General features: G+C 47.6%; 1 protein-coding gene across 1 annotated transcript in view; it reads right to left on the bottom strand.

Moving 5' to 3' along the window:
• Nucleotides 1-22,138, bottom strand: part of RFX8 (regulatory factor X8) — a 51,293-nt gene that overhangs the window by 10,203 nt on the left and 18,952 nt on the right. Inside the window, 8 exon segments of the mRNA XM_057496928.1 lie at nt 893-1,009; nt 3,173-3,319; nt 3,354-3,363; nt 4,587-4,645; nt 6,638-6,788; nt 7,656-7,769; nt 10,073-10,126; nt 10,700-10,822. Coding sequence (XP_057352911.1) covers nt 893-1,009; nt 3,173-3,319; nt 3,354-3,363; nt 4,587-4,645; nt 6,638-6,788; nt 7,656-7,769; nt 10,073-10,126; nt 10,700-10,822 — 775 coding nt within the window.

Here is a 22,138-nt window from a genome sequence, read left to right as displayed (position 1 = left end):
AAGGTGGCCGGAGCTTGTGGAGAAGCTCCAAGTCCTGCAACCAGTTCTAGGCTCTCCAAGTCCTCGTCTCTGCTCCGGAGATGTCTGCTTCTCTCTCGTGAGCATTGTCTCCCTTTCTCTGCTTATTTTAATCCTACCCACCCTTCATGTCCCAGTTTAAACCCCACCTCCCCGATGGAAGCCTTTCCTAACTGCCTTGGCCTTCAGAGGATGATGTCTCAAGGGGCAGGAGGCCCCCAGTTGCCTTGTTTGGGTCTAAGTTTTAAGGCATAGCCCCAGCTCCCCAGCCACCGGCCCTGACACCCACCGTAGGCCCCCTGGGGCAAGGGCGCTGTGGCTTTCTCTGATGGCATTCCCAGCTCAACGTGACTGCTGGTGCAGATGGAGGTGACAGTCCAGCCAAGGACCCTACTGAAGTAACTCCCAAGTGGCATGTTGACCAGAAGGGCCAAGCTACTCCAAACCAATTCATCTTTGATTTTGTGAAATCAAGCCTGACACTTCACTGGGACACTCCTGCAAAATACCTACACAGGCACTCTTCTCCCCAAACCAACAAGCTCCTTCTCCTCTTCTTACACTCCTCTTCCTACACCATGAACACATACCCATGTTCACCTGCAAGCATGTGCTCACCCACCCTCGCTCACCTGAGCACACCCATGCTTGCCCATGCACGCACACGTCCACCCGCACACACGCATCTGTGTGGTGTGCTAGCCTCTGGTTCCTGTCTTGCTACGGAAGTGAAACACACTTCCCCGTCCTTAGCCACCCTCCCCAGCCTTGACGCATTTCTGGCCAAAGAACACTCTTTGTCATTCCACCGGGTCATGGGCAGTTGGTACTATAATATAGCTGGAATGACCAACACCTACTTCTTCTCTCTAACAAAAAAAATTGTGGTTTTGTACCTTGAAGACATTTGCTTGGAGATTGGAAGACAGACAATTCAGGAATACCCCGAGGTCTGTTGATGTTCCCAGCAAAGCAATTAAACTGCTTAAGCCTATAAAGAAACAAAACAAACAAAAATGTCATGAACAATGTAGAATTTTTCTGTAGGTATTTGTATATTAGGACACCTAGGGGCCAACGTCTGAACAATAGTTCAAAGGAATTCCCTGGGGCCTCCCAATCATTTTGAATATAAAGGATGCATTATGAGGCGGGATATGTCACCCCTGTGGTCATCTAGTTCAGAGTTACGTGGTTTTGCCTCTTAGGAACACCTCTGCCACTTGTTGAAATGGAGAGAAATATTTTTAAATAATAACAACACCTTATAATTATCCAGAACCCAGATTCAGATGAGCTCACTGCACGGTACAGACATGACCTCATCTATCTTTGCCATGTTCACAAAAGGGGTAGTTTGTTAATTTCCTTTAACTGATGGTGGACATCAAAGCCACTGAGGGACGTGCCTTGCCTGGGGTTACACACTCAGCACAGACCTGAAGGGTGGAGCCGGAACACGTGTGACGTGGTGACTTGGGTCTCCACCTCTGTGATGCTGGCATGTACTAAGCAGAGTTTGGAAAACACCGTAGGTTGTCGTGGCCTGCGCTGGGGCTTGGCCTGGGTTCATCGGGAAGATCTTCCAGGCACACCTAATGTTTGCCTGCCAGGGGTCTGCAGTGGCCCCTGGCGTGCAGTCTTCCTGCTGCTGCCCTCTTGGAAAGATACACAAATTGCCCGCAGGAGCACAGGAGCCCTGGGCAGCCAGCGAGCAGCACCCGGGGAAGAGGCCTCACGCTCTCCTGGGGCTCCCTGGGCTCAGGCTGGGGGCAAGGGCAGGGTTTGGGTGACCACCTGAGATTTCTCGGGGAGCCAGTGGCCTTCTGGGCTCCTATTCTAATGAGCACTACTTGTCCATAGCCACACAGTTTGCTGGGTTTAGCTGTTCACCTTCAGTTGCTGGTTTGGTTAGAAGGGGTGTGTTCCACAGGAGGACCTGGGTTTGGGGACAGCCGGGCAATAGGGGCAGGGGAGATAATCAAGGGACAGGCAGGCAGAGGCAGAGGCTACTCACCAGCAAGCATGGCCCTATTTCAGTATTTTAATAACTGGTACAATCCTACCAAAGTCAGCCGTACTTCAAGGTCGAGAAAAGAGAACCAGATAATTTGTGGTGCTTTTATACATTGCTGAATCCACGTACCCATCTGATCATAACGCGCTGCAGGGATACCATGTGCCAGCACGATGGCGGGTGACCAAGATGGATAAGCCACAGAGGACCACTGAAAGTGCTCACACGCCCCGGGGAGACAGCAGCTTTATGCAGAGCTGAGTGTACGTGTATGGGGTCAGGCCCACGGAGGAGGAAGCTGCCAGGCTTTCCTGGGGCATCCTGGTGGGGTGTCCAGAAAGGGCACAAACTGGAGCTCGGCCCCCATGTTGCCCTGCCAGTGACTCTCATGCAGAGGCCCAAAGATTGGCCCATAGTCTGGGGGATGGGGTCGTGAACCTTTAGCAGCTCCCCTCCTGCAACAGCTCCCAGGTTCTTCCCCAAGGGTGACAAACTCCTGTTACTAATCTGAATTCCCAGGCAGCCAAGCTAACAATGCTGTCAGCCTGCTTGCGAGCTCTTTGTGGAAGGGAATTTTTTGTCTTGGAAAATAATTACAATGATCAGGTAGTAAATGACAATAATATCCACATGCTTAATACCATTTGTTTGTAACGTAGTGAAACACAATAAAAACACCATGGTTAAACTTCACGTTGTGAGAAATAATACTCGATGCTGACAGTAGTGATGGCAGCATCTGGCAAGGCGGACCGCTGAATCAGTCTGCTTCAGACAGACGCCATGATTTTGTGCAGGCACGAGATCAATGCACAAGTTTTCTTTTTCTAAAGCAGACACTCCAGGCTGGTTTCCAGAAAGAAATATTCTCAAGCAGCAGCCATTCATCTCTTCATTCATTCACTCAACAAACATGCATGAGCACTGCATCCTGGTGGACACCTGCGTAGGTCTGGAAGAGCGTTCCGGGGGTCTTCCTCACCCCCGGCAGGAAGACAGGTGTGAGCAGACAGAATGTAGTATCAAAGAGTAAATTGAGTTCTACTCTACCAGGAAATTCATAAATTAGTGATGGCCATGCCGACCCCAAATATAGACCAAACGCCCCGATAACGCAGGCTGCAGAAGGAAGATTACATTGCTTCTCCAGTTCTGTCTCCAGGTCATCCGCGCCCCTCGGATCCCTTGCCAGGGCTTTCTCAGAACCATCCAAAGTGCCTTGACTGATGATGGCACATAGATCTGACTTCAAAATGTGGACCTGCCGGTCATTCTCCAACACCTCTCATAGTCTACAGATAATGGGGAAGCATATCACTTAATAGAGTCTGTCCTTGTACTTTCACCCAGTCCCCCCTGTCCGAATCACCAAGACTACTCCGTTGTTGAGAAAGAAGAAAAGTGGGTTTGGGTATTACCCGTTAAAACTGAAGCCCAAATAATAATGAAGATGTTGGAATCCCACACATTCCAGAACCACCATTTTGAAAATCGGCATTTAGGCACGTGTGCTCTGGGCCCCCCCGCCCATACCGGCTCTTCCCCGCCCGTTCCTCATCCTCTGCCCCCCACCCAACGAGCCTATGTTCCTCCAGAGAGGAAACAGTGGGTGACTGAAGGTCTGCAAGGAGCATGTGCTTCTGAAGAAGCAATCATGTTGACTGATTGTGGAAGGCGTCACCCCTCGGGCTGTTAAGTGACTCTCCCAGTGACAGTAAGGGTACAGGCGGGGTGCAGAGCGGGCTTGCTCTAGAGTCTGCACCTGGCACTCCAGGTGGGCTGGGATGCAGGCCTGCTGCTGGACCATCACCCACCAGGAGAGTAAACAGGAGAACGGGCTGGGATGTGAACACAGAATGGGAAACAGGCCCCAGAGCTCAGGGTCTAGCGAGAGTTTTGTGTGGGAAGCATGGAGATGCTTAAACTGACAGGCCGGCTGAGCTGCCCCTGAGCTGGGACCGATTTGGAACAGAGCCACAGTCCCAAGCTCTGCCCTGATCTGGTGCCCCCAGGAGTTCAGGGCAGATTCCTGAGTGGCTGCTTGCTGGCATTACTGTATACAAGATTTTTTAAAGCCCTTTTCTACCTTCCTCTACCATGGAAGCTATGGAATCAGGAGGCAAAGGGGCAGAGATGAGGAACCTGGAAATCTGGACACACTGAGTCCTCAGGGCCACCCACAGGACTCTGTCCTGGGCTCCACTACAACGTCCTTTCACCCCGACACTGGCTGGCCCTGGGCCGCACCCTGAGGGGTCTCCCGCTGGGGCTCCAGAATGTTGGCCGGCTCATGTTGCTGTCTCTCCCGCACGGACAGAGCGTGCTGATCACAGCCTTTCTCAGGAGGGGAGCAAGGGGTGGCGTCCACCTGAAAGTCTTGAGCGCATCGGGCCCCCCCAGCCAGGGGCCCGTGTGCCCTCTGCCTGCTAGGTGGCTGGAATCGGCCTCCCTGCACATGGAGCTGCCCCCTGCTCGAGGGCATGCTTCCAGCTTTCGCTTGTCCCTTCAGCAAACTGCTGGGTTCCCTCCCATCCGGTTGGCCGAGACCTACTTTGCCATGTTGCAAAAGGTACGTCTTCCTTCTTATTCTTTTGACAAACACAGTAACTTCTGTCAAGAACAATACACATGGCCATTATTGGTGCTGCAGTTTCAAGTTCTGGGGACAAGCATGGGGAACGGGTGGCAGGTCCAGGAGGCCAGGGCACGTTGCCTAAACCCCCTTCCCCACACTGAGGCCTCTGCATATCCTGGTCCTCCCACCGCCCACTAGGAGGCTCTGGCAGGGGCAGGTGGATGGAAACAGCCTCTGTGCCAGAAAAATTATGCAACCCCAGCATCTGGCATGCCTGAGCGAAGGAGTTGAGGAATTCTGCCCAGGAACCCATAGTTACCCCAACATTCTCACCTCCCCAGCGCTCTCCTCAGAAAGTGACCCAAGGACAGGGCAGGATGAAGAGAGAAACCAGAGAGAGGGGGTGGTGCCGCCTCTTGAATGAATCCACTGATTCACAGGCCAGATGTCTAGGAGGGACACGCCTGCAGCGTGTTTCCCAAAAGGTTTGGCTCCTTGGATCTTAGGCAAACCCACCCTCAGGGCTCACCCTGTGAAGATGGGTCACCCGACATGCAAAGGACTTCCCAACAGGGGGCCTGAGCTCCCGGCAAAGTGAGGGCGCAGGTGGGGGGCGGGGAGGGCAGTGAGGGCGCGGGGAAGGGAGAGGCCTTTGGGGGGAGGGCAGAGAGGGGGCAGGGAAGGGGAAGCCTTTGGGGTGGGGAGAGGGCAGTGAGGAGGCAGGGATGGGAGAGGCCTTTGGGGAGAAAGTGTGCTCAGTGACTGGTGCCACTTAGAAGGCGACCCTCAGTCCGTGCTTCAATGTGTAAGTCAGGAGTGGCAGGGAGTGGGGGTGAGCTGGGTTTGGAGGTAGGCCGGGCACAGAGAGCAGCAGGAATGAGGGCCTTTTTGGGGACAACCAGGGCTGCTGGGGGCACCCATGGGAGGCCCTCAGGCGGCGGGGACAGCGATCTGGGCCCGAAGGCAAGCAGGACACAGCTCCGCAGAGCTGGTGAAGGAGAGTGTATCATCCGTTCCCCGGGGGCCAAGGAAAGCTTCTACTTGAGGAGACCAGTTTTAGAAGGATCCCTGTGTGTGCAGAGGTGAACATTAGACACGGCCCGGTTCTGTGGGCACTCCGACAGCAAATGGTGTGCAAGGAAAGCAGGGCTTGTAGAAGTGTGGGGTAATAAGTGGGGTGGGGGGCGCTGGTGGAGGGAAAGGCCCTGAGCCAGCCCTGGAAGAGAGGACCAGCGTGGGCAGGGGGCGCTGCCTGTCAGGAGGCCCTGCCCACGTGGAGCAGGCACCGGAGGGAAAGCCTCCCAAAGGCAGGGGAGAGGAAATGGGTATTCCAGGACCGTAAGCACGGACCGCACAGCAGGCGTGTGCTGGCCTTTCAGGGAAGCCACCTGAGCCGTGAGCAAACAGCCCCGTGGAGGGAGGACTCATACGGCCTGGCAGCTGATGGAAGGAATGTGTCCTGGGAAGTCAACAGGGAGACCAAGACCACACAGGTGTGGCCCCACAGGTATGGGACAGTTAAGGAAATGGTAGGAATCTCCTTGGAGCCTCACTGGGCGTCACTGAGAGCACAGCGTCAGCGGGAAGACCCGGGCGCCATTGCCCCAGTCAGCCTTGCTTCAGGGGGCGAGCAGCCCAGGGGCCCGTGGGGAGCTGGCTCGGGAGGGGGAGGGGGAGGGTCCCAGGGTCCCCCCCCGCCCCGGGAGAGTCCCCCCCGCCCCCCACCTCACGACAGTCAGCAGCACCGTTTCTACACCGCGAACCCCTTGGATCTGCCGAAAGTCCATATTATTATTCACAAGGGGGCATTGGTGAAAGGCTGCGGATAGATCCATCACTGGCACTAAAGAAAAAGCCAGAAGGTCTGAGCAGGTCAGGTCTTGAGGACTGTAACTCAGCACTTGAGGGGGGAGAAGCGTGACTTGGCCGCTGAGCTGTCCTGCCCCAGTGGGAAAGTTAGATGCTTCATCTGCTTTCACAGAGTTGTTGGTTTTTTGTTTTGTTTTGTTTTGTTCATTGAAACCTACCTTCGAGTTTGGAGATCTGTAAGAGGGCCGGAAAACCTTCCAAAGCATTAAGCAGCCACAGCTTCAATTTCTTACTAAATAACCGGACAGATTTCAGGTACTGAATAGAAACATCTTCCAAAAAGTCATGAAGGAGGACGCCCTCAATTCCCTACAGTAAAAGTGTTAAGATACTGTGACTGTGCGCCAGGGCAGGTGTCCTTGAGCTATATGTGGCCAAAGGCCACAGGCCATGTGCGCCACTGGCTTAGAGAGAAGACCCCCGCCCGGTCTGAGGGGGCAGCTGCCGTGCAGCCCGACCCACAGCTCACTTGTGGGACATGCGGCCAGAAGGTGCATTTGTTCAGAGATTTTAAAATATTGGTAGCTGAAGTTATTTCAAATAAAATTTTCAAATTTCAAATTTTTAAAAAACACTATGCCATCCAATACTAGCTGGGTCAGACCCAAATACTAAAGGGCTGAACCCAGCCTCCAATTTTTCAACCTTTGTGTTAAAAACTTAGAAGCATTACATTGTTTCCTAAAAAATAATAAAATAAAAGGCAAAGATTTATGACTATCTTTATGTTTTCACCACAGAAGTTATATATTACAGACCCCAAACTACAATAATCACTCTACAGATAGAACCTAAAAAAACCAGGAAACTCTGGCCATTATGTATACCCCAGGGCAATCATTCCCATTGCTCATTTTAAAAAGGTGTCTTGTATTAAAATTGCCAGAGAAAGACCATTGACTTAGCTCAGGGTTCACAGGTCACTGGAACCATAAGTCACCATGGTATCAGCTTTTCCTTTACATGAGGTAACTCAGACTCTCACTGAATTCAAAAGGGAAAGCTGAGTTTTAGGGAAAGATCAGGAGGCTCACGGACCATCAGCTCCACTATTTACCCCTCAGAGGGCCTGAACTCCAGAGACTGGGGAGAGGGAGGGCTGCAGTTCTCACCCAGCATTTGGTATCAATTTCTGGAAAGGAAACAAAGTAGCCACTCAGACAAGCGTTTTCCTACCTTGTACAGTTGTACATCGTAGCACTTGAAGAGCTGCCCCACATCAGGCAATGACATGAGCATGACTGTGTCTTGCTGCAGAGACTTCCAGAAGGAAGTAAGCAAATCCTCTACCTGATGTGAGGAATAGAAGGTATCTCTGACAACAAATTTTGTGCCTGGTGAGACTAACCTCCCATTGTATGCTTAGTCAGCCCCAACTGATAATGGCATTCATTTTATTACAATTAATGTATAGCTTTGCCTATCAGCTTTTACAAGCTGTATTTTAGAATTATATTCCCTCCAGCAATCCAGCCAGGCACCTGGAATGGAATTTTCATGAAGTTTTCTGGAAGGAAGGCTGTCTTCGACCACTAGGGGGCTCCTGTTGCTTATGATAGGATGAGGATATGGCTGCAGGGGCCTAGACCAGAGTTTAAAGTAAATGTTCCTTGACTGACTTCAATTATTTTTCAGCTCAGAAGAGGTGTAACAGTATGTCATCAAAGAAGCCTCCTCCTTGACATCAAGTGTAATTCCCCTGGGAACTGTGTAAGCAAAGGGGACGGGTGTGATTCTGCATAGGAGCCGTCCTTAACGACGAGGACAATTTTTGCTGAGGAACATATGGCAGCTTCCTTACTTTATTTTCACCCATGTTGACTTTCCAAACTGTCACTGAGTCGATGTGAGATACCAGCTCATAAAGACTCTTGCCTTTCTGGGATCTTTGCAGGCTCGGCTATTTTGAGGCCCTACAGCCCCTGCCGATGACTCTGGGCGGGGAGCCCTTCCCGTACGCAGGCTGTCAAGGCAGTGAGGGCCGGCTCCAGAGTCACCTGCCCGTGAGTCGGACTTAAAATCCTGCTTGAGGAGCATTAGTTTTAAAGAAGATGTTTCCAAAGAGACTCATAAATATTGAACAAACACCGCAATAGTGGGTGAGCAGGAGCCGTTAGTGCTTCTACCCTCAGGCTGGTGACCCCGGAGCACGGCCCTGTGGGGCCGGTGGGGCCGGATGAGAATGAGAGAGCGACCACGGGCCCGCTCAGCTAACTCCCTGAGCCCCCACGTCCAAGGCCATCAAGTGCTGTTGCATCTGCTTCAGGATTATTCCTCCAATTTGTCCTCTTTCTCTCTGGTGTTATGGTCACTACTCCAGATCTGACCCTCATCACGTCTCAGTGTGACTATGACAAAACCCTGTCACCCTCTCAGCTCCAATATGCAACCTTGTGTCCCTCCCCCCCCCACCCACCTTCTCAATAATCAGAATTCTTCAGGGGCACATGAGGCCCTTTTTAGCACCAGCCTACTTTCCCACCTAGCCTCTGGTTCTCATCTTAAGAGATAATAAAATCTAGCCAGAAGACCTGTGAACATCCACCTGCCTTTGCCTACACCACTGGTTCTACCTGGAAGCTCTTTTCTGCTGCATTTTGTCTGTTGAAATGTTGCTTTCCAGCCTGGCTTCCTCTGGGGAGAGTCTCCAGTGTTCTCTGTTGCTTTTCCCCTGGACACCCAGAACAGTCTAATCAAACTGCTATTCTAGAACTTGCCATATTTTATCATATTTATTGGCTTATTGTGCTCCTTTTGGTACCAGACTCTAAGCTTCTCAGGTCTATGGAGAATACCTTCCTAGTTCCATAATTGGTGCTAGTAATAGGCTAGGAATTAAGTTAATATTTGATGAGCAAATGAAGGAAAGAAGGAATATGTTATATATCCTATGTGGACGGTTATTTATACCATTGCATTAGTAGGAAGGGACCATCCTGAAGACATCCTGGGTCTCTCCTTAACTATAATGCTTTACACTGTCTACATACTAAATGTACTTAAGCAGAAGGAATATTATCACCTAGAGTTGAAGTACCTAGAACACTAAAGCATCAAAAAAGCTTTCATTTGAGTGTATGCTTGTTTGCCTGGATTTTCACTTTCTACTGCAAAAAATAAAATTCAGAATGGTTAAAAGATGTGTTCACATTTTCCACAGCCAATTCTAGAATAAAATCCAATCATTACAATCCAATCTCCCTCCTTCAAAGTCTTGCCTCTTTCTCAGTTAGCATGTATATCATATAAAGCCTCTTTAGCATTATTGAAAATTCTGGGGTGAATAATATTATCAATACTTTATTCAAAATAAGGTGGAATTAGGGTCTAAAAAAGTAATATGAATTATACAAGTGTAAAGTTATTCACATTAGCACCTTGGAAAATTTCCAAATGATTAAATTGAATAAAAATATCACCTTCAAAAACTCACTACCTGTGATATAGCTGCATTCTAAGCACTTTGGTCCAATGAATTACCACTAGACATCCCTTGAGGGGGGGGTCCTTTTAAAATAAATGGTTAATAATGAGTCATAAATGCTTGTATTTTATAGATAAAACCCTACCCTCTCAAGTTCTTGATTCTTCACATTTTGTAAAATGTCTTGGCAATAGTTGCAGTATCCATCCGCAAGAAGGGCCATCTAGGAAGGACAGGGAAAATCATTTCAGTTGGCAGCCCATTGCAAGAATGAATGATCCTCAGAGGCCTTTCTGACGCCTCAGGCTGCTCGTGTTGCAGTTCCAATACAACAGTAGCTGAGCTCTTCCGTGGGGCTGCAGTGTTTCTTATTTATGTGGGGTAGTGAATGCGTTATTGGCCTAACATTGATGTAGCTCCGATCTCAGTGTCGTCACTCCAGGGTCTGTACCAGCCACTGTAATGGCCACCAATCCTGGATAAATCCCAAATGAACCCACCAACCCATATTCCCCAGTCCCAGTTTCTAAAAATCCACATCTCTCTGCTCTGCTCTGTCACGGGGAGGCCCTCACTCTAGAAGATGACAAAGTGATCCCAGCTGGAGCCTTTCTATAGGACTTGAGGGGAAGACCTAAATTTCTTGACTTGCACCAAGCCCAAGAGGGAGCATTTATGCTCATGGGTCTGGAGAAGGCAGATGTTATTCCATCTGGTACAAATGATCACAGACAAAAATAAGAAGAAATGTACTGCCCTAGGCATTCTAAGTATGACAAGTCAGTCCCCCTGCCACGTGCAAGCCTCCCATTTTGCAGGAGTACTTCTTTGCCAGTTCTTGCTCCCAGAATGGACATCTCCTGAATTCAGACAAAGGGGATCCAGCTGGGTCTGTCTTTACTGGTGAATGATTTTCACACTAGAAACCATTTACACATGAATTATTTCTTTAAAATAAAATGCATTTTCTCACATATAAACTTTATGGTAATCAGATTATAGTCATAAGTCAATGTTCTATGTAACCTTTTATCCACATCTATGGATACATTACTGATCCCAACAATGTTCCTCATTTCATTGCAAATGATACGAACCTTCCTCTATGACTCTATGGACTGTGGTCACCAGGAAGCAGTTAGGATCGAATGTATCACCCAAATGTATCATTCTTGTGGTCATATGTCACACAGACAGCAAAAATATTACCTAGGAATAATTTAATGACACAAATACACTTCTACAACCCTTGTTCTCTTATTTATGAGTCTATTTCTGCTTTGCTTTGGTTTTTAGATTCCACACATAAGGGAAATCATCTATGCTTTTACTCTGTCTCATTTTACTTAGAGCAATATCCTCTAGCTCCATCCCTATTGTTACTAGATTTGCTAGATTTCATTATTTTTTATGGCCAAGTAATATTTCATTGTGTATATGTAACATATCTTCTTATCTATTCATCTATTGATGGATACTTAGATTGTTTTCATATCTTGACTATTGTAAATAGTGCTGCAGTGAACATAGGGGTGCGTATTTCTTTGGATAAATGCCCAAAAGTGAGTGAAATTGCTGGATCTTATGGTGCTATTTTTAATTTTTTGAATCTCCATACTGTTTTCCATAGGGGCTGTACAAATTTCTATTCCCACCACCAGTGTACAAGGGTTCTCAATTCTTCACATCCTCACCAACACTTGTTATTTTTTGTTTTTTTGATTATAGCCAATCTGACAGGTGTGAGGTAGTATCTCACTGTGGTTTTGATTTGCACTTCCCTGATGATTAGTAATGCTGAGCATCTTTTCGTGTGTGTCGGCCATCTGCATATCTTCTTTGTAAAAATATCTATCCTGCCTACTACTTTCAAAGACTGGCTTCATCTGGAGACACCTGATGGATCGCCCTTGTAGTTAGGTGGGTGTGGGTGAAGCTCAGCCTGGTCATCCAGAATGGAGCGATGTCGTGGAGTTCACTGGCCTGACTGTCAATGCTCTGTTAGAGAAGAACTGAGGAATGTTCAGTCCCACCTCTGGGCTGGTCTCCCTTACCTCCCTTACCTCCCACATCCTCCCTGAGCTACCTCTATTTTCCCCACAGCACATCCTGAGCTCTGGTATTCATCAATGTTCGCCTGATGTTGCTATCAATAAAGGCAGGGTTTCACAAGTGTTTCCTGAAGTCACCCGCATCAGAATCCCTCGGGGAACTAGAGTTGCATGTCCTCAGGGCCCTAGTAAATCAGATGAGGCCAGAAATCTATCATTTTAATCAGCTTCCCAAGCGAGCCTTATGCACGTTCAGGTTAACGCCAGTTCCAGGAAGACTGCTCTTTGTCTAACTTTGCGAAAATCTCTACATTTCAACTGGCAAGCACACCACAATTCCATCTGTTCAGAAGTCATCTGAAAATGTAGTACCATGGAAATTTAATAAATTATTATAAAGACTATGTAAAAGTAAGCTATTCCAAAAATTAATAATAAAAAGCAAATTCACCCACTCCTGAAGTCAATTCGCTCAGGGCTTTTCCTGTGAAAGGAACTGATCTTTCAGGAAAAAGGCATTATAAAAATCATGAATTAAAATATTTTCTTCACAATATAATCGATCTAAAATGAAAGTATGATACAGAACTACTAAAGTCTGACTCTGTGGGAGAAGCATTGAGAAAAGACTCAGAGGGGTTCCTGCTCTGGAGAAATAATTTAGCAAAAAGACAAAGAAAAAATTAAGAAATTCTACTTAGATTTTCTACGTGTATCAAATGCAGTTTGGGATTTTCAACAGATCCAAGTAATGTCACTGGAATTATTATCATTCTACCAACCTTTAGTGACCACATACTGCATGTCAGCCTCTGGAGATACAATAGGGACCCTTTCTGTCATCATCTGCCTCTCCTCTCACCATCTGCCTCCCCTGAGTTACTCTTTCAATTCTTCCAGATGCTTTTTGTCTTTCCTGCATTCTTGAAAACACTGCTCCCAGAATTACTGCCCCCAAAGCAAACATAGCTTGTCCTTCTCCTGAAGATGCCTCAATGGTCAAGCCTCGGGTGAAATCCAAGTTCCTCAGCATGGCATTGATCAGCTGTCCACTAACTGGACTTCATCCAGAGTCCCCTGCTCTGCAACATCCTCACCTCCAGCTCCTCACTGCCCACACACCTGCCAGCATGAATGCAAGCTGAATGCCTCCTAAAAGAGGCCTGGGTGATCCCTCCAGGACCAGCTTGAGGGCTGTGTGGCAGGTAGAAAAATAGTCCCTAAAGATGTCTATATCCTAATCCCTGGAACCTTACATGGCAAAAGGGACTTTACAGCTGGGGTTGGGGTTAAGGGCCTTGAGATGGGGATCATCCTCAAGGTCGATCCTGGATCATCCACGTGGCCCCAGTGTAATCACAAGGGTCCTTCGAAGCACAGAACCTTTCCTAGCTGAGAGAACCAGAGAGATGGAAACATGAGAAGGACTCAGCCTGCTTTTGCTGGCTCTGAAGACTGTGGAAGGGGCCATGAGCCAAGGAACACGGACAGCCTCGGCAGCTGGAAAAGGCAAGGAGTGGATTCTCCCTCAAATCCCACAGAAGGAATGAAGCCCTGTCAACACTTTGATCTTAGCCTGGTGAGAAACGGGTCAGGCCCATGGCCTCCAGAACTGCAAGATAATAAGTCTGTGTTGTTTTAAGCCACTGAATTTGTGCTAATTTGTTACAGCAGCTATAGGAAACAAACACAGGCTACCTCTTCCTTGAAGCCCTCCCTGATTCCTCGGGCGCACCACAACCTTTATCCCTTCCTCCCACTTGGGAGTTCCCAGACCACCTACAGCCCTCCCTACCCATTCAACACTACACTATTTGTTCCATGTCTCTCTTAGCTCCCCAAATATGAAACTGAATTCTAAGTACAGGGAGCACATTTGTTTGTTTTTACTTTTCCTTCATACCCCATTCAGCCCTCAAGAGTGCTGGTCACAAAACAGGTTTTTTAAGAAGGTTGTCCATTCAGTGGCACTTGTCAACAAGATGGTATCAAAGTGCTATCATGTCATCTTGGCCAACTTAAGTAAAATTGAACCTCTGGCATCATCAATGAGTCATTAATAGTTCTGGTGTCCTAATTCAAAGAGCTGTAACTGTAATACAGAGATGCATTCACATAAATGTATTTCCAATAACCTATCACCCTCTTTAATTACAGCAAAAGAAGCACAGTTAAGCAGCTGATATGCAGCAAAATAGCATGCTTCTTGAGGATAAGGACTGCATCTGTCCCAGCCCAAGTGTGTGGCTGGGGTACAGGGGACACCCAGCAATCCTGGTCAAGTGGGTGAATGGTGAAGTGCTACGTATAATAAAAACATAAGGCACAGGAAAATAATTGCATCAAATTAAACAATTACTGATGATCGCAGGGCCTATCATAGTCAGTCTATTTTATTCAATACCCATTGTTTTTTTTTCTTGGCTAATGCTGTTATAATTAGTCGATTTTTCAAAAGCAATGACGTCTCCACTGTGACAGAACAGATAACAGAAAAATAATTTTAGTAAGCCACCTGTTTCTGAGTGCAGGAATGAAGTTTCTTTCACAGCAGGGTTATTTGCATGGGGTATAACTTATTTCAAAAGCCTCTTCCAAATTTCTATCCACAGCTGGCGATTATCACCTGCTTGAAATTTTAAAAAAATCAATTTCTGTAACTGGGACAGCCAAGTATTTATTTTTAAAGGTTTATTCCCTTTAGAAGCAAGGATATCGTGCTGTCATGGGTAGATCTTGCTCCTGTGAAAAGAGAAAAACCAATCATGGAAATAAAGTCTTCTGCTTCCTGATTTGGGGCTTTTAAAATTATTGATTCAGAAATGATTATATCCTCTGAGTCAATGGATGTCGCAGAGCATCTTCACAGAACAGGGGAACTGAGAATGCACAGTAATATGTAAGCTCTGCTTCACCACACCTCTTGAATTCATATGCTACATTGGAGACATTCGTCTGTCACGGAGAACAGATTCAGTCCTATTTGTACAGTGTGGCATGTTCCCCTTTAACTGTGGGCCTTTGAGGACCTGGGAGCCTGAGACCCTCACCCTGCACAGGGCATGTGCATTGATGGAGGCAGCATCTCCTTCCTGGTCACCCCACTGTCCTCAGAGCTGGGGCTGTTCTGTCTGCTCCAAGTCAACACAGTCCTCCTATCTGATTGTTTCAAATCTACGTAAATTTACAAAGAGAAGAGGAAGGCAGCAGATTAACGCTTTGCTTCTGGAAGTGAGTCAACAATCTGCAAGGCAGGGAAGGCCTGGGAGGTGAGGGCTGGAGGGAAAATGGAGGAAAATGCCTTCATCTCCCACAGGGAGGCCTGCATTCCCTCCCAGACTCTCCAAAGCTCCAGGAGCTCTCTTCTCAAGGCTTGTGTCTCCCATTGTCCAACCCAAGTCATGGAAAACTGGGCAGAATCCTTGACAACCATCTGATCGATGTTTCCACATAATACTCAATTTCAACACAGGGCAGAAAGAATCAGAGTCTGGATACAAAACCACTAGAAAGCCACCCTTTTGGTCTTTCAACAAGAGCTGTTATCACCACAAGAAAGGCCCTTTACACTACTCAGTGGCAAGAGGGTTTCAGGATGTGGGATGTGTTCAACCTGGAGGGAGAGATGTATATCCCCCTCGTAGCATGATGGACTGGGGGGTTATGCAAGGCCAAAGGTGAGAACTCTGAAACGGCTGGAATTCTATTTGTCGTATTTCAGCGATGTCTTGGCTAGGTCTGGTCAACCACAGAGTTTCTCCCCAGCCCATTGCCACACAGATTTTGGGACATTTTTTCAACAAAAACAACAAACAGTAAATCAAACAATGAATATAACCTAGATTGAAGGGAGACAGAAGAAAATTCAGAAATGTCAGTTCACTGAATTAAGGGGTGATAGAAAATAATTTAAATAAACTCATGTGGTCATCAGCCTTTAAGAGATGTCCTAAAGGTCACTTGTAAGGCTTTCTTCAACTAAACTGGGGGGAGCACAATCTCTACAATTCTCCATTGTGCGTTAGCATGTTACGCCTCACATATTTTCTTTGGAAAATGAAAGCAAGACCATGGTGTGAATGTATTTGGTTCCATCCATCCATCCATCCATCACCCATGTCTCATTCATTCATTCATCAAATATTGTTGCATGGCTCCTAGTTCCTGGTTGATGTAACTGTGATTGTGGCAGGCAAGGTCTGTTCTCTGAGGTTATAGCCTTTGGAGGAGAAAGAATAATTCACAAACAATTGCAGAGACATTGAGTGAGGATTATGACGGCTGAAGGATAGGGTGTCAAGGGAACATACGGCAGGGGCCCACCCCCTGCCTCCTGTTAGTCCAACAGTTTACAAGCCTATAACTTGGCAGCTTGATGAGCTGAGGTGTTGAGTCACGTGTGGTTAGTTCTCCCCCTTTGGTCGGTACTTACCACGACTCCGTACTTGGACAGCACTTATGAAACTCCATGGTGACAGCAATTTACATGGGACATTCCTTTGGACACTCAGAAGCAGGAATCTGGAGGCTAAAGGTCTGGTTTCTGAGACAAAGGAATGCCCAGGAAGCCCCCACCTTACTGCTGCCTCCTCTCCCCCAGCCCGGACTGCAGTTGCTTGGAAGCCCATCAGTAGACAGCAATACTCTCAATTACTCTGAATTTGTAAGTGAAACTCCCAAGTTTTTCCATGTGTTCAGTGTGGAATATAAGTTTAATTCAACTAGCTATGAACAGGAGAGTGAGCGCCCTCCTCAGTCACAGGGCGCATCGGCAGGGAACTCCTTGCCACATGGAGGGCTGTGTGTGGCGGACAAGGGGACAGAATCCCATGGGATTGTGCGCTGTGTTATTTTCGAATCATATAATTAGGGGATTTTGTGCATTGAAACAATGACAGAAAAGAGAAAACCTGTCAGCTCTGTGGAGTGCTGGGGCATCTATTGTGAAAGCACCCATCTCCACCCAGCCAATGGCAGCTGGCTTGTTAACAGGGCCGGCGCGGGGTCCTCCCCCGCCTTTGGAATGCCCTGATTCACGTCCATCCTTCACGGCATAGGGCAGCATGTAGGATCCTATCTATTTATTTAAATATTATCTAGTCCGAGGGGCCCCAAGCCAGCAGAGATGCTTACAGGTACGCATGTTTTCACGGAGAGCAGGAGGCAGTGTCAGAGCCAGACCGCAGTGCGGGGGAGCGGAGAACTGCTGCCAGCGGCCAGCCTTCCGGCAGGAGGGGATCCACGGAGGCCCGTGTCAGGGGCCTCAGCATCCAGAGGATCTGTCGACTCCGCCGAATGGACCTGCAGGACCTGGCTGAGATTTAATTTGCCGGCAAGGCTGGGCTGGGCTAGAAATGAGATGTGGTAGATGGGTGCCCCGCCGACACACTCCCTTCCCCACCGGGTCCACCCACAGGAGGAGGGACGGTGGGGGTGAGGAGGCCAAAGCAGCATTGGGGGTGACAGTTCCAGCTCTCAGGGTGCCAGGCAGGATGGCCTTGTGTTCTGGGGGTCACTGCCCCTGTGTCATTTCCCGCAAATGGTTCTGATTCAATCCTTTGGGACATTTTTTACTTCTGATCAAAAGCACAGTCATTGCTAAAATAGGGCATTAAGAAAACCACACCAAACATCTAGAGCTGGCCTGTGAAGGAAGGGCTTCCAGTCCAAAAGGAGGTCTTCTCCCACCATTCTCTGAGGCCTGACACGCTTTAATGGAGCCGCATGGTGATGACAGAGAAAGAGGCTGAAGCCCGTGGTGCTGGAGGGGCTCTGAGGCGAGTTGGCTGAGTGAGGTCACTTGTGTCCCTTGTAAGCTGTCCCTTCAGCTCCTGCTGCATGTAGCCCAGCCCAGGCCTGGCCCAGGGTGTTAGGATTTAACCACAGGGAGAAGGGAATGAAGTTAGGAGGTGCCAGAAAGGATCAGCTATGAATGGAACAAGATAGAGAAGGTCCAGGGAAGGAAGAAGGCTGTGAATTCCCACAGCACAGTCCTTGTCTAGCTCTGCCCCTAGCTTGCTATGTGGCTTTAAACACATTGCTTGAGCTTTGAGGGCCTCAACTTTCCACCCCTATAAAGGGAGAGGTTGGGAATTGATGACCCCTAAGACTTCCCAGTTTCCAGGGCCTACAGCCTTGGTTAACACACTGGCTGCCGCGATGCTTAGAAGCCTCTTCCTGGCCTCAGCAGAGAGCGTAGAGGGAGGCCTCCTGGGGCCCTGTGCACTGTCCCCTTTGCTCAGTGCAGGGTAGACTCAGCGTGAGAACCACATTTCACCTTTATTAGTTTTTATGATTGACTTGGGTAAAGTGAGGTCCAGCTTCAGGAGGACTGAGACATGCTGTTAGGCCACACAATTCATCTTTTTTTTCAATAAAATCTTTCAAATGCAGTGTTAGATTAATATGCTTTCGCATTTGACTTCCTTTTAATCCAGCTACAGTTTGCATTCACATCCTCAGGTTTTGACATCATTTGTCATTAATCTAGACACTCATTTACATCATTTAGCATCATGATTAGCAATCTAACAGCAGTGCAACTTGGAGCAATTACAAAGGTAAGAGGTTAAAAATGTAATAAAACCTACCTCATGTGCCATATAGGCTTAGTGTCGGATTACAGAGCAAAGGTACTTCATCTTCCAATCATCAAGGGCTCCAATTTCAATTCTTACTCAAGGCCGATGAATCAATTATGTTGGTCTGATTAGAAGACACCCTTAGCTTGAGGAATATTTTTGTATCTGAAGTTATAATAGTAAATATATGTATTCATGTAAGGGCATGTGTTGTGATTGCAAAAAGCTTTATTTAATATAGTTTTGTTCATGCTACTAATACTAATCACTAAAATATACTGAGCACTTCCTCACTGCTAAGTGCTTGACTTGATTTCCCTTAATTCTCACAATCCGTTCGGTAGGCAGGTAATAATTCATTCTTATCCCCATTTTACATTATGGGAAAAGAGGATCTGTAGAGCTCAGGACCTCATCTCTAGTGCCTGTTCCACTCTTCTGTCTTGTAAGCTATATATAAAAAATAATGCACACAATAAGGACAACTCAGATGGAAAAGAACCACCTTATATTTAAAACTGTTTTGCTGAGTGTTGAGGATTCGTCATTTTCTTTGTTGGGGTTGCTTTTATCCTGCTGAACTATATCCTGGCCCATTAGATTTTATGAACAATTTAATTGCAAAATGATGACCTGTGGGGCACCTTTGGGAGGGCTGAACTCTTTCATCCACATTCACCTTCTTGAGGCAAAACCCAGTAGGTGGAAGTCCAGCTTCCCCGCAGACACTGCATTGTCAGGGTGTCTCTCTGGACACAGTGAATGAGGGAAATGAGGGATGCACTGACCACTGAGTCTTTAGGAGCCTAGAAGCGGGACCTGCTTTTCAAGCCTTTTCCAAGCAAAGGGTGTAGTCTAGGGCGTAATTCTCCACATACATGTTTTTTGAGCTGCTAGACAACAATCAGGTCATGTAATTTTTTTTTTTAACATTAGCAAGTGCTAACCAGCCTTGAAAACTGTAGGGTGGACAGGGCCAAAAGGCGGGTCACAACTTGGACACCTTATTAGTGGCTGGAAACTAGGCCTCTGGGCTCATCAGAGGCGGGCAGGCTCAGCTCCTGCAGGTGCCCCGGCTGCACAAACACAGGGAAAGCAGCTCTCTGGGTGCTGGAGCCTCTGAAGGCCCACACGGCCCTCCCTGACATCACTGATCTGTGGTGGCCACAGTGGCCAGGCCCGCAGCCCCCGTGAACTTGCACTCCTCAAGGGTGCTGCCTTTCTGCTTTGTCAGCACAACTAGCCAGCTGTGGCCCCAGAGCCCTGGATTCTGCAGGCTCAGGGCCCATGGAGGCAGCCCCCTGAGCTCAGGAGCTGGCAGGAGAACAAAGGACTGGAAGAACAAAGGCACAGAGCGTGGAAGGCACAATTACAGAAGCTGCTTAAAGGCCTTTAATATGCTAAGTTGGAAAAGCTGTGCGTGTATGTGTGCATGTGTCCTGAGAGAAATGTGATGCTCAGTACAACAGATTTCAGAATTTACATGCAGTAGAACAGGGATTCATCCATTGAAAAATGATGTAAAAGTTTTCCTTGAAACACATTAACCAGGGACTTTTTTCTTAAGAGGTAGAGAATAAAACTGAGTTAGCAGAGCTGTTTCTCTAGATGTGACAATGATGCACGTGTGTACACTCTCTCTCTCTCTCTCTCTCTCTCTCTCTCTCTCTCTCTCTCTCTCTCTCTCTCTCTCTCTCCCCACTTCCCTGCTTTCCCCCCAGACAATAATAAAGCATTTTAAACTTTGGCCTCAATTCTTCTGTGAGTTTCTAGGTCAGCAATTATACCCAGGTCCGAGTCTCCGTCTGGTTGCCAGCTAAACAAAAATGGACTCTGGGGAGGCCCATTCCCTGCAAAATGATGTTGCCCTGGAGAGGGGAGCTGGGAGGGAAAGCGCTCTGGATTTTGTGAAGGGGCCCTTTTCACATGGAGCACACTGCATATTTATAGTCGTTTCCCGTTTTGGGGGAAAAAAATAGCCTCAAGCTTTTCATTTGTTTTAAAACTCAAACGTTGATCTCTGTTTGTTCAGGGCAGACGTTGCCTCAGCAATTTGTAGTGAGATTCACCCCGAACCTCCAGCTCACCAAGTGCAAAGAGTACCCTTGGCAGGTGGGACTTGCGCACTGCTCCTGGGCCACCTATTCAGGTGCGCAGGAAAGGATCCCATCTGGCTGCCTCTGTGGGTGGCGGGGGAGAGTGGGGTGGCTGGCGACGGAGGCCTGGGCACCAGAATTTCCACACTGATGGGGCTTCGGAGGGCAACAGGCAGGAGACAGGGGCTGATTCTGAGACTAAATTTATTTCAGTTAGATTATATGCTTCTTTGAAGTGCTTGGTGATGGTGATGGTGGTGAAGAAATCCCCTGAAGCCACCCCTTTGCTGCCAGCCCTGGTTCCTGGCTAGATCTCTCTATGCTGGTGCTCTTATTGGTGCTTCCATTTGTTTCTTTAACATGAGGTCCAGAAAAAAATTAAGACAAACAAAATGTCTTTGAATGGCCTGTGCACAGCTGAGGGACTCAGAGTTGCCCTTGGGGAGTGTGTGTTCCCCTCTAAGAGGCTTCTAGCCAGGGACACTCTTTTTTGAAGCAAACAAACAACAACAACAAATACAAAACAGAATTTCAGATTCCTATTCCTCCCTCAGGCAAATATTTCTTTTCAACTTTAGGGAATGATGAAAATATTCAAATATTCATCTGTTGTTTGCTGGGGGTTCTGCTCTGGGTTCTAAGCACCAGAGAGATCACGCTCTGAAAATCCGATTGTGGGAATGTGCCCCAAGCAGATACAGCTGCCTGCCCCGAGCTCTGCGGCTCCTCTGTCGTGCATGTCCCCTTGTGCCAAGGAGCCCTGCTGGGCTAGGGTGATGTGGACAATGAATGCATCTCAGGAGGAAGAACAACTGTGCTGCCATTCAACTTCCACGTGGATGAAAGTGCAGGAGAGTGTTTTGAAATAAAGGCAAGACCCAGCTCTAACTGTGAGAAGAGAGAATGGGTGTGAGCAGAAGAAAGAAGACCTCTGGAGATATGGCCTGGAGAAGTGGGTGGGCCAAGACCGTAGGGGTACCATCATGGGACTCATCATCATGATTGTCCTGGATTATAGGATTAGGCTTGATGTATTATTTGTCACTGAAATTTTCATTGAGGTAATTGTAGATTGACATGCAGTTGTAAGAAATACTTTAGAGAGCTTCCTCTTACCCTCTGCCCAGTTTCCCCTAGTGGTAACATTCTGCAAAACTACAGCACTACAACCTGGACACTGACATTGGTACAGCGCATTGATCATACTCAAAGTTCTCAAGTTTTACTTCAGCTCATTTGCATGTGTATAATTAGTTCTATACAATTTAGTCACCTATGGAGATTAATGGATCTCACCACAGACAAGATATAGAACATTTTCATCATCACAGAGGTCCATGCTATTGCCCATCTATAGTCACACCCATCCATTGCTCTCTCTCATCCAGGTCCCTAACCCCTGGAAACCACTAAACTGTCCTCCATTTTTAAAAAATGATGTCATTTCAAAGTGTTTTATAAGTGGAATCATATGGTATGGAAGCTTTTGAGATAGATTTTTCACTAA

Source organism: Manis pentadactyla, chromosome 2 (assembly GCF_030020395.1).
Source record: "Manis pentadactyla isolate mManPen7 chromosome 2, mManPen7.hap1, whole genome shotgun sequence".
NCBI lineage: Eukaryota > Metazoa > Chordata > Mammalia > Pholidota > Manidae > Manis > Manis pentadactyla.
This window is presented reverse-complemented; position numbering and strand designations above follow the sequence as displayed.